General features: G+C 39.0%; 1 protein-coding gene across 1 annotated transcript in view; it reads left to right on the forward strand.

The window, feature by feature from the left end:
- ccdc141 (coiled-coil domain containing 141) overlaps positions 1 to 12,799 on the forward strand; it is a 93,840-nt gene extending 81,041 nt beyond the window's left edge. Inside the window, exons 18-23 of the mRNA XM_002935686.5 lie at positions 641 to 781; positions 2,843 to 3,037; positions 6,410 to 6,593; positions 7,589 to 7,701; positions 8,290 to 9,167; positions 12,203 to 12,799. Of these exons, the coding sequence (XP_002935732.3) occupies positions 641 to 781; positions 2,843 to 3,037; positions 6,410 to 6,593; positions 7,589 to 7,701; positions 8,290 to 9,167; positions 12,203 to 12,461 (1,770 nt within the window). The 3' untranslated portion in view covers positions 12,462 to 12,799. The remainder of the gene's footprint in view (positions 1 to 640; positions 782 to 2,842; positions 3,038 to 6,409; positions 6,594 to 7,588; positions 7,702 to 8,289; positions 9,168 to 12,202) is intronic.

The raw sequence follows: 12,799 nt of genomic DNA on the forward strand, positions 1-12,799 counted from the left end.
TTTTATAGTTTTTTACCTATTTTCCTTCCTCTTCTGCCCTTTACAGACTTTGAAATTGGGGTGATTCACCCCGGCAACCAAAATACTATTGCTCTGTTAGAGCAACAAATGTATTGTTATTGTTACTTTTTATTACTTTTATTTACAGAATATTCAGGCCTCTTCTTCCCATATTCCTGTCTCTCATTTAAACCACTGCCTGGTTGTTAATACATAAGAGTAAATAACATTCTAGCAACCAGATAGCTGATGAAATGCTAAAATGGAGATCTTCTAAACAAAAAGATAATAAATGACAAAAATTTCAAAATTAAGATCAATTGCAAATTGCCTCAAAAAATCAATGCATACATTATCCAAAAGGTTAAAAATAAATGAACTACCCCTTTAAGGATGATATTTAGGGATGCAGAGCAATAGTCCTTTAATAGTTCTTTAATGGCTTAAATACACCAGTGGAGAAAATGCCCCATAAGCCATTACCCTAAATACCATTGTACATGGGGGTGTGGCTTTGATGGACATTATTTTGCTGGCAGAGATGTGCCTAAATGTGACTGTGCCTGAAGCACAAGCAAATAAAGTCAATGCATCATGGAGCAAAACGTTTTATATTGTGTATATGTCTATTATTTTTCAGCTAAAAGAGTCATTTAAAGATCTGAAGAAAAAATTCAATAATTTAAAATTCAACTACACAAAGAAAGCTGAGAAAGGTCGAAATCTGAAAGTTATTAAGAACCAAATCCAGCAAGTTGAGATGTATGCAGAAAGAATGCAGGTAAGTCCGTTTGATGTCATAGCGCATCCCCAGACACCAATATGAACTAATGTTGTAATGCCCTGCTGTACTATATGAAGCTGCCCCCAGTTTATGGTATGATCTGTAGTGGGATCACATTTCCATGAGAGGTACAGTCTGTTCACTTGCTCAACCAAGAATAGAATTTTTAAGATATTATTTTATATTTAGAAGGGATGCCAACTGTACTGAGCTAAAACCGAAGTCTCATCTCTCAACAGGCTTTTTACTACTGAGGCCTGTGGGACGTGTAGTTCAACAATAGCTAGAAGGTAGCAGGCTGGAGTCTTTTATTGCTTTACTGAAGAAAATAGTAATCTGAGAAGACAGGAAATATCAGGACTAGTGGTCTATTAAGGCTGATGGCAGATGTGGCATAGGGCGGATATTTTCGGCAAGCGAAAAAAACGCTTGCCGAAAATACGCCCACTACTGTAAAAATTGGCTACCTTGTGCCTGCCCCCGAATGAATGAAATATGCTTGGGTGTAGGCACATGTAGCCGAAAGACGCATAAGACGCATTCATTCAGGGGCAGGCACAAGGTAGCCAATTTTTACAGTAGTGGGGCGTATTTTCGGCAAGCATTTTTTCCGCTTGCTGAAAATATATGCCCTACGCCACGTCTGCCATCAGCCTAACACAGCATGTTTCAAGTAAACAGACTATTCTGAATACAACTTTCTACTGTGCTCCTCTGTGTATATGTAACCATTGGCTTGTGTCAATCTCAGTCTCAGTCTTCCTTATACTTCTTTCCAGCTTTCAAATAGGGGTTAATAACTAGTGATGAGCGAATCTGTTCCGTTTCGCTTCGGCGAAAAATTTGCGAATCTTTCAAAAGATCCGCGAAATGCTATTATTTTGTCGCCCGCGGCTATTATTTTGTCGCCTGCGGCTATTATTTTGTTGCCCGGCTATTATTTTGTCGCCTGCGGCTATTATTTTGTCGCACGGCTATTCTTTTGACGCCCGCGACTATTCTTTTTTGATGCCGGCGACAATTTTGGGACGTGCGGCGAATTTTTCCGTGAATCCATGCCTGGCGAAACATTTCGCTCATCACTATTAATAACCCCAGCAGCAAAAAACTATAGCTCTGTAAGGCTGCAAATGAGTTGCTGTTGTTACTTTTTATTACTTTTCTTTCTATTCATCTTATTTATCTTCCAGTGTTTTGAATGTCTACATCATACCAGAAGTTGACATGTTGGCTGGGAAAGGAAAATAAATAAAATAATTGGGGTAGCAGTCCTTTTTCATTTTGGCAATGTATGAAGCAGCTTCCTTTCATCCTGTATTGTATTTACAGCTTAGTGAGTCAGGGTTTGGGGTTCATGTTCCGGAGATGGTATACTTCTTTTGCCACAGTTGGAGATTAGTGCGGATGCTTGGAAGGTGTCAGTATTCTCGTGTTGAGAGTTGTGTTAATACCATATTGGGTAAAGGTCAATTAATGTAAGGGTTCAATGTAAGGCTTCGCTTGATTTTACCTATCTGTCTGAGCGTGGTGGCAATGGTTGGCAGGCATGGTGGGTGGCCAATTTACTGCTGTGGAGCATCCAGTGTTTTTCTAAGCATATTACAAATTTATTTGCCACTGTGTTTAAGATTGCATTTTCTGTTCCTTATCATTGTGGCCTAGACTTTCAACGTGTTCCTTTAAAGGGACTGGTTAGTCTTGGTGGGCAGCAGTGTCGGACGGAGATGCCAGGGGCCCACCAGAAAACTTTGGACCATAGTCACACTTTCTAAACTATTATTCCTTCTCTCCTCTCTCAACCTCTTTATTATCCAAGTCTCTTTTCTCTTTCCTTCCATTTCTTTTTCCATACAGAAATAGGGAAAGATCATACAATTGGACAAATAGTTAAAAGCAAGAGGGCCCACTGACACCTGGGCCCACCAGGAGCTTTCCTGGTATCCTGGTGGGCCAGTCTGACACTGGTGGGCAGAGACGATATTACCCAGTCATTGTGTCTATGCAAATAGAATTTGTACAAGATTATGTATTGTATGTAACAGCATTTCCTTCTTCCAGGCCCTTAGAAAAAAAGTGGATAATTTAGGAAAGAAGATGCCTGTACCTACAGTGACCCCACAAGCTAATGGGGCGGATGCTGTCCAGGAAGCAATGGGAGATTTTCAGAAACAAGTACATGACTTTAGCATTGTTATAGAGGAATACAAACAGAATCTTGAAATGGCTGAAGACCTCCATCATATTATGGAAGAGGTAAAGGGATCCTAACATGACAAAATGAGCTGATTTTTCAGACACAGATAATGAGAATTATAATTCAGCAGCAGATGTAGAGCTAGATGTATAATATAATCAATATATAATTAATGTGCAATATAGTAAGAAGTTATAATAACCCCAAAGCAAAACCACAAAAACGCCACAGTTTCACTCAGTGACACAGTAAATCCCTAAAGAAACTGATCTGAGCCTTCATTTTGAACCTTTATCGCCTTATGTTTCCTGACAGCCAGGAGTTAATATGTTAATGCAATTCAGCAGAATGTGTTCAGCTGCTTTGACCCACCAAACACCATGTTAACTATCATTAGGAGGGGTGTTAGAACTCAGTGTTGCTGGGGAGTTCTACCACCATATGCTTGCATTGTTAAAGCTCAGTAAAAAATAACTGAAGCTTTGTACATTACATTGCATTACATTACATTGCTGAAAAGCAAGGGGAAAAATGTTCTGTACTGCAGCCTAGCTTTACAGAAGTGTCCTAGACCAGCTGGTGTGAATACCCTAGATATTAAAGGGATAAACAGCATCTGAGGGCAGCCACGTGTGCAATCTCCTGGGAAGAGCCCTTTGATTCAGTTCATTTTTCTCAATCCGATCATTGCATCATGGCCATGTATTTATTTATCCCTGAAAATTTTGATCAGAATTTCAAGGAGACGTTAGTTGATTTCATTTAGACTGGGAGGTTCTGGTGGATTCCCAGCAGCTCAATTTTTTTCATACTTTTATCATCACTTTGACCAATGTTTCTATTTGCTGGAATATGCTTTCCACGACTTTGAGCCCTGAAGAAGAACGAGCATTGCATACTAATGGGGTATATTCGGCTATATTTATGCCAAAGGTGCGTGTCATTCACAATGGATTTAATCATAGGCTTGTCCTTTGTGGACGAAACGTGTCAGGTGTTCTTTTAATGTTCTAAATGGAATAAAGGTTTTTCATATTTTCGTCTGGTGTGCAAGCCTCCTGCAAATGAGAGTGGTGATTTTCCATACAATTTATAGCTCATAACTGTTTTGATGGAGCCCAAAGAAAGATTTATTTCTGAATGCTGTTACGAAGTGGCATTGCGAGTTACTGTAAGAGACAAAGCAACTGTACTATGAGACTGCTTTATCTTTTGAAAGGGTCATATATTGCAGGCACCTAAGAAGCTCTAAATAATCTCTGGGGAAAAAATGCTATATGGAGTAATACTTCCCCTTTCAGCTGCCTTTGGCTTTCCAGCAATTGGTGAGAATCTGTAAGCTCAGTAAGCTAGATCCTGCTGTGAGCATGATCGATCAAATTCAGTCATGTGACTTGCCCCTATTTCAGGCAACTTCCACTTGGCATTTCTTTGCCATGGGAAAACCACTCCTTAAAGTGATACTGACACTACAAAACTACTCTTCAAAATATGAATGTGCATAAAAAGTTCCCTATAGGTCATGTTGATTGTCTGTTACTTGAAGTCCCTAAAGCTGACTGTTTTGCCAACCTGACTGTCCCTTATCAGCCTGTCGGTTATAGCTTCTAATGCTAATGGAATATGGCCGCCCCTCATAGAGTAACAAGGGGATCAGATACGGAATATAAAAGCATCAGGCAAGTGCTTTAAGGGCAAAATTATATTTTTCTATTATGTTATAATAGATGTAAAAAAAAGGTTTCATTTCTGGTGTCAGTATATCTCTAAGCTAATGCCATTCACTGCACGTCATGCTCATTTATTGGGATCACTGGAGCCAGAGATTCTTATATTTTGTGCCCCAAAAACTTACATCTTTGAAATGTTTTTTTTTTTTATCCTGCATTGCATTTTATAAGCTGTTAATTCAAATGCTTCCATTTTTTTTGCTGGGGGGACACCATAAATACAGATTTCAAGTTGGTTTTCCAAAAAGGCCATTAAATATCTTTTAACTGGGTTCTCCCTGTACATGTTGGATATCCAAAGGGCCATTAAATATCTTTTAACTGGGTTCTCCCTGTACATGTTGGATATCCAACTGAGAACCTGGCAGTTAACTTGCTTTTGGCTCTTTCTTCCGTGGGTCACTGTCATCTTCTCAGCTCCTGAGACAGCTGTTGCCATGCTGATTAGTTGAGTTTAGTACATGTTGTTTCTATGAAGAACAAACTGATCCATCTCCCCACCCCACACCCCCCTACATAATATACTAGTCTGTGATTTGGCTGCTGTACCCATAGTGTAGCACACAGGGCACATTATTGGGTATACTCACTTTATTCCCAAATAAATGTGTAGTCAAGCATGCTGGCATACAATAGGATATTAGGCAAACCTTTTTTTTATCTGCATATTTGCTTTCATATCAAAAATAAATACATCGTTTTTCTGATGAGGAAAGCTTAACTGCACACTAGTGAAAAGTCCCCTTCATTGGCCAATTTTTTTGGATAGAGGATTGCTTGCTCTGGTTTACCAAGCAACATATTTGTGATAAAGCACATATCAATATATATATTGCCATTCTTGCCCCCAAATGTAAATAAAGTTTGCCCAGTAACCTTCAGCAACCAATAAAATGTTTGCTTTTACACATGTAACCAGTAAATTCTACTTGCTATGGGTTAATGCTACTGGGCAAACCTAGTGCCTTTTATTACATAACTCCTTTAGTGTATCTTCTCGTTTATTGGTGAAATCTCTGTGGAAATCTATAACTGTGTTAATATATAGTCTTTCACATTTAATACAGTTTGCGTCAGACTGGGACACCCTGTCAAATTATGGTATGAACATCCATTTGTATACCTCTAGAATGTCTTTGGTATTCTTGGACTAAAGTTACTAACTAAGGTACAGTGACTGGCTGCAGTGGAATACTATTTAAGGTCCATGCCCACAGCAATTCTGCCTGCGGTTGAAATCTGATGGGTTTCCACTGGATGCACCATGTGCTGATTCTATAGGGCCTATACGAAGAGTAGTTTGTTGGCATATAAATGTACATTGAATATAGTACCTGCCCCTGATATACATATATCACTAGCAATTAGGGATAACACTAAGATGGCATAGGGGTAGGGAATCCTTACAGTGGTGACAAGGGATGTGACATGTTTCATTACTATGTAAGCAATGCATTAGCCAATCAGCTCTGCCCAACATACTGGCACATACAAAACAGATGAATTGTTGGTGAGGCTTAGGGGACTTGAAAAGAAGGATTGCCGGTAAATATGCACAAAGAGGGAAAAAAAAGAAATAAAAACAAATAAACTCCAACAGTGCAGCAATAAAAACAATAAAATGACAGGAAAAATTGGAACAGCCTTGTTTAACAATAAGCACAGTCTTACACATGACTTCCTCCATTCTCCTAATGACAGTGCCAGTTCTGGTGTGAAGAAGCCTGTGCCACGGTTGTGAGAGTGGGCCGCTATTCAGCTGAATGCAAAACAAAGGAATCCATAGAGATACTTCTAAAGCAGTTCAACAAGTTTGTGCAACCCACTGTCCCACAGCAAGAGGAAAGAATAGAACAAATGAGCAGAATTGCAAGACTTGTCTATGGTAAGGTTATTCTCCATCTTTATCATCGTTTGTTTATATGGCACTGGCACTAAACAGAACTTTTCAAGGAATGAATAGTCATATCTAGTTGGTACTAAACTTAGGCTGGGGCCATACAAGCAACTTGAATAATCAGTTATCTAGCTTTCATAGTTCTAAGTACCATGAACACTACTATACTCAATTCTCATAGTGTTCAGGCAGTTGACTCCAACTATCTACTTCTAAGAAAGGGTAATCTTAGGAACACAACGGTACCATTTTATCACGACCCTGCATGTGTAACAGGTTTTTAGTAGGTTAACAAATTTGTATCATGTTAATATAGTGCTTGTTAGAACAGTATAGAGGAAGCTAGTGTATGAATTACACTAAACAAGGCCCGTTAATTCCATAGGTAGGATTAACAGACGTAGAAGAGGGCAGCATGGTGGTGGCACTGGTTAGATTTTCCGCTTTGCAGTCCTGGGTTTTATGTTTGATAACAGCTATGGTACATGGTATCCCAGTGTTTGTGTGGGATGCCTCCACAATGAGAAAGTAATTAGGACCTTAGATCCCAGGGTTAGGGACTGATATGAATGAAGTGTAATCTCTGTAAAGCAGTGCAGAATATTTTGGTGCTATATAAATAAGTAATAACACAAGCACATACCCAGTGATCCTCCTCTGAAGAACCCATGTTATGTCCAACCATTTAATATGATTTTTTGTGATGAGATTATAGGGTTCATCTCTTGGTAACAGGCCCGGATTGGCAGTCTGTGGAGTCTGGTGAATGCCAGAGGGGCTGCTGTAAGGTGCCATTGACAGTCACTATTTATTAGACTGGAGGGGGGCTGTTTGGGGGCCTCTGTGTATTTAAGTTGCCAGGGCCTATTTTGCATCCCAGTCCAGGCCTGCTTTTTTGTTATGACTTCTCTAAACCTGCCCACTACATTGAACAAAGGCATGCTCTTTATATATGTCATGCCTTTTTCTCCATATATCTGCAGGGCCAGATGATGGGATGAAATATATCGAGAAGATGATAGTAAAACACAAAGAAGCGCTCCATTCTGTGAATGAACTATGTATTTATTTAAAGGAACTGGAAGAGAAGTTGGAGGTATTGTATGAATTCCTAATATAAAGTGTATATGTCTGTTTTTCCAAAACTCTGAAATACTAGATAACATTTTTAGATTTTTTGGGGGGGAAGTAATGAATTGAATAACTGATGGTGGGAAAAGTATTTCTGATTTCCCCATCGTTCTTTCTCTAATGGATAGGCATACTGTAAAAAGGAGTGGACATGGAGTTGAGGGCTAGGGCATGACTGTATGTTTCCTATGCAGCTGTGAACAGTAAATGTCTGTAACTCCCACCCTAGTTGCTGATGTAAGCAACACATATATAGAGGGAATCCTAAAACTGCTCAGAGAGCACAGATCATTGACTTCACCACCTATTCAAGGAATGGAACAACTGAACAAATAGTTACAGGAAGACTAATGGGTGTCCATAACTTTACATAGATTGATATGGCTTCTGTACTTGTTGCAATTGCCTTCAGAACATGTGAATGCAAGACTACCTGAGGGATTTAGCTTGTTGCCATGGTCTTTCTTAATTAAGCATAATATTATACCCACTACATAAGCTAAAAGCTAGGACATGTACAACAGGATTTGAATGATTGTTATTTATTTTCTAGGAACCACAAAAAGTTGCACCGGTTTTGTTAGATGATGCTCCAGAAGAACCAATTCTACCTCCATCTGCAGAACTGCCAACGTTGGCCAAAGACGGTAGTACACTAACAGACACGGATTTGCAGCCTGAATTACTAGCAGAGGACGCTGCATCGGGTGATGAATATGAATGCATTTCCCCTGATGACATCTCCTTGCCTCCGCTTGCTGAGACTCCTGAATCCAACCTCCCACAGTCAGAGACAGAGCTGGACGAGCAGCATTGTTTCAGCTCCCACAGCCTGCATGTCACCTCCTACAGCTTGCAAATGCAGATCAATGCCACTGGCAAAAAGATGGTGGACAGGTCTGAACTCTTAACCCCCGTTGCTAATACTGACGCATCAAATCGCAAGAAAGAAAAGACTTCTAATTATAGCGAGAGATTCTCTTCTCCTAGCGTTGGATATAAAGTAGAATCTCCCTTTGCTCATCAGCCGGCAATAGTAAATGAAATGCGCTATTCTCTAAATGCTCCTCCTGCAAAAGCGTCACCCAGCCATAGCATGATGAATGAAATGCATGAAACCCATTGGCAGCATCATTCTGTTTATGAGAGCACGAAAAAAACCCAACAATTGCATGTTACCAATAACTCTACTAAAACCAAAGATAGGTTGCATCCAACCCCAGATGATTTCTCAAGTGTCATGTTTCAATCAGACCCTGCCAAAAGCTGCCAGAGACACGTGACAGCCCAAGACGCCATTAAAAGCAATGCTAGTCTCGTAGGTCAGACGCCTGGCTTCTCCAAACACCTGCCTAATGTCACTGTTAAGGAAGGTTCTCCAGTGACTTTGGAAGTTGAAGTAACCGGATACCCAGAACCTGCTGTTACATGGTGGGTAGCCTATAATGAAGAGCAATAGAATGATTTGTAAAGGGAGGCCCTTTAACTTTCGTGTGCACTAATGTGGTCACAAAAGAGACCTGTTTGTTTGTTTCCGTACTTTTCTAATGCATGGGTCATTTCTCATTTAATTTCAACTTACCTGCCTCACAGTTCATATTATTATTTCCTACTTATCTTCCTTTTCTAACACAACATTCCACATGGACAGTTAACACTGAAATGTATACTTGAAAAGAATTGTGCCATCCCTTGTACTACAAGACAAACACAATTTGTACACAATACAGATTTTACACAATTGATACGCATGCCAATTTTTTTGTTCAGTCACAGGGGATCTGTGCTGTTGGCCGAGTTCCAGTCAATGTTTCAGTCTCATTGCTGTCCCTTGGATGGTATCACTTTTTTTAGTAAGAGAATAGTATATATATTTATAATGGGTTCTCTAGGAGTTGTGTTTAAATAACGTCTTTGCTCTGGGGATAGACCTTTACAGACAGTCAATAAAGTGGCACAACTACACGTTGAAATGTAAAAGATACTTATTGCCAATATAATGTGCATTGGCAGAAGCAGAGAAAATAAATTCTATACATTACATTTGTAAAAACACCAGACAAATAGATAGATCTGCTGTTTGAGTGCAAAGGTGCTTGTTAAGGAGATAAAACACTCCTATAAAAAAGTAATGTAAAGCCAAAATGTAAAAATATGCTTTATTAGAAAAGGTAAGCTAGTGTTAGTTGAGTGAGGCTACAAAGTTATTGTTACTGTCAGTGTGTAACTATCAAGAAAGCAGACCCAGCAGTCATGGGGGGCCTGGGCATTGGGGTCTGCTTACTCTATAAGCTGTAAGAAGGCCCTTTCCCCAGCCGCTTTGTCTTCTACTTGGTACTTGTTACTTTTAATTCATTATTTTTCTATAAAGGCCCTCTCTTATTCATATTCCAGTGTCTCTTTCAAACCACTGCCTGGTTGCTAGGGTCATTTAAACTGTAGCAAACAGATAGGTACTGAAATTCCAAACTGGAGAACTGATGAAACAAAAAGCTAAATTCCAAAAACCACAAATAATAAGAAATGCAAATAGTATCAAACTATCACTCCCTTCATGGCCACCAATTTCCTTTAGAATTGATTTTGAGTATGCTTTCATATCACAGCCATGTGTATCACTAGTAAATTATAACTGTATAAAAAAGAGAACCCCCTTCCCCCAAATCAGCCAAAGCTTAATATCACAACTCCATATGTAGCTGTAAGACTGATAATATGGAGCTAATTACAATCTCTTCCTCTTTATGTCTAAGGCAGTTGCTCAGTTGGACACTGTGCACGGGTTAGATGTCACCAAATTAAGCATGATCCCAAAATAAACTTGTAAATAGCTACAGATCTATACATATGCTAGAAGCCTGACAACCAGGGCATATTTTTATTTTCTCTGCCTCTGAATAGTACTTTATGTTACTGAAGCATTAATGCAGTTTTTCTGCAAACAAGGTCTCCAATCTGTTACCACCCAAGACTGTTTATGTTGATTCCATATGAGCTACTGAAATCCAGTTATTTTCATGATTAATGAGCCAGTCTAGCAAGTCATTTTCCAATCCAATAAAATGATCTTTTTTTCCATAAAGCCTTCTAGAAGCAATATCTAGTCTGTGATGTGTTGCATATGTTTGTAATAAAAGTTGATATATTCTAAACTGTGTCCAATCAATAATTCTCTTTAAATACAAACACGTATCAAAGAACCATCTAATATTTTCTTATGGTAAAGTAGAAAATAGAAATTTAACAATGAACAGAAAGAAACAAGCAAAGATATTGCATGTCTTTGTGTTTACTTTATAATGAAGTTCAAATGGCGACAGGTCCATTACAAGACCGGGACACAAGGAAAAGGTCCAGAATATTTTCTCCCTTCACCTCACCAACCCTTCTCTTTTCACATCTTTTTGTACTTGGTCCTTGCTCTTTTTTCCCTCTTTTACCTTTAACATTCTCTTCTTTGTTCTTGCCAAGCTGGCGGTTTTGGAGAAGACCTGAATAATGACTGTATTTGCTGAATAGCCACAATATACATTACTTAATCTGGGGCCTATTTTAGTACACACAAGATGGAATCGTAAGATGCCAGTAAAATGGAGTTAATTAGACCCATAGGTTAGAGTGAAGAAACACAGACCAGTGAGACATAAATGTGAAAGAAAACACAAGCAACAACAGAAAAGAGGTGGGGAAGGGAAAGAAGATCGGATTCTCTGCAACTTTTTTTGTGAATGATTTGCCTATTCTGCCGCTCTCCCCAATTTGCAATATAAGCGTCTGTCTGGTTGCCATACCAGTAAACATAGCCTTACAAAAATAAAAAGATGCCTATATAATACTCCTTCATACTAAAGTTAATTTGATGAAACAATCTACTAGAAGGGAAGCTGATATGATGTATTCATGGCACTAGGATAATTCCCATTTCCCCAGGAGTATACAACTTGAAGGAATTCAATTGAGTTGACCAAAAATTCACTTCTATAGAGAAGGGGTGCTGTGGGGACTTTCGGCTGAGCACTACCTCACTGGTTATTGTTTTCCTCAGCCAATAGTATGTAAAATTCCCAAATTATGTGTATATTAAAGAGGATATTGTTTGGAGCTTCCAATGCATGGGCCCCTAGGCTGATGAAAGAGTCAAGGGTGGACAAGCTGCTTACAGTAGATAAGCCTATTAAGTCTGATGAGATGCTTATTGCAGCTACCTCACCTATGTGGCCTATGTGAAATAATCTGTTTCTTTGGGCTATCTATCAAATCGTTGCTATAATTCATGAAAGCATAGATGTATTTCAGCTGAATAAAACAGGTTTGTCACTTCAATTCCATTTCTCATCTGTTTGGGTAGCAATCAGTTTGTTCCAAAAAGAACAGAATATTTTGTTTGAAAAGGAATAATTGATTTATGGTTATGTGCCAAAGAATGACTTACCTGATCATATGCTACTGACTACTTTTCACTTTAGGTGCAGAAAGACAGCAGTGCATCGGACTGATCCTTTATCTGATTTACAAAAACCAGCACATCATCACACCCCAATTATTCCGGAGGTACAGGAGACTGATGCTGCTAAATACATTTCCCAGGGCTCAGTATGCAAAGCCCCCACCTTTATCTGTGACACCCAGTTAGAAGGCAACAGGCCACCTGTTTTGGAAGTGGACTGGATAACACTGCTGGCCCTCTACCTGTTTCTGTCACTGATGTACTGGATCCTTACATAGGTAATACAGTCAAAGATCTCTTGAAAAACTTCAAAAGAAGACCCGGCAACAGTGTCATTCTCATTCTCAAGGAGTAACAAGTCATATTTAAAGTGCATCTTTTTCATGTTGTTTTTTCTTAAACTATTTTTTAATTTAATCCAATCTTTACACTTAAACTGATAAGCACTAAACACCTAATCTCATTTGTTTCACTAAACTCTTTTAAAATGAATGTGTTAGTTATAGGCATAGTGGCACATATAAAAACATATTGAGATTACTGTACAATATTCACTTGCCAGTACAGGTATGGGACCTTTTATCCAGAATGCTCAGGACCTGGGTTTTTTCAGATA

Source organism: Xenopus tropicalis, chromosome 9 (genome assembly GCF_000004195.4).
Source record: "Xenopus tropicalis strain Nigerian chromosome 9, UCB_Xtro_10.0, whole genome shotgun sequence".
NCBI classification, from domain to species: Eukaryota; Metazoa; Chordata; class Amphibia; order Anura; family Pipidae; genus Xenopus; species Xenopus tropicalis.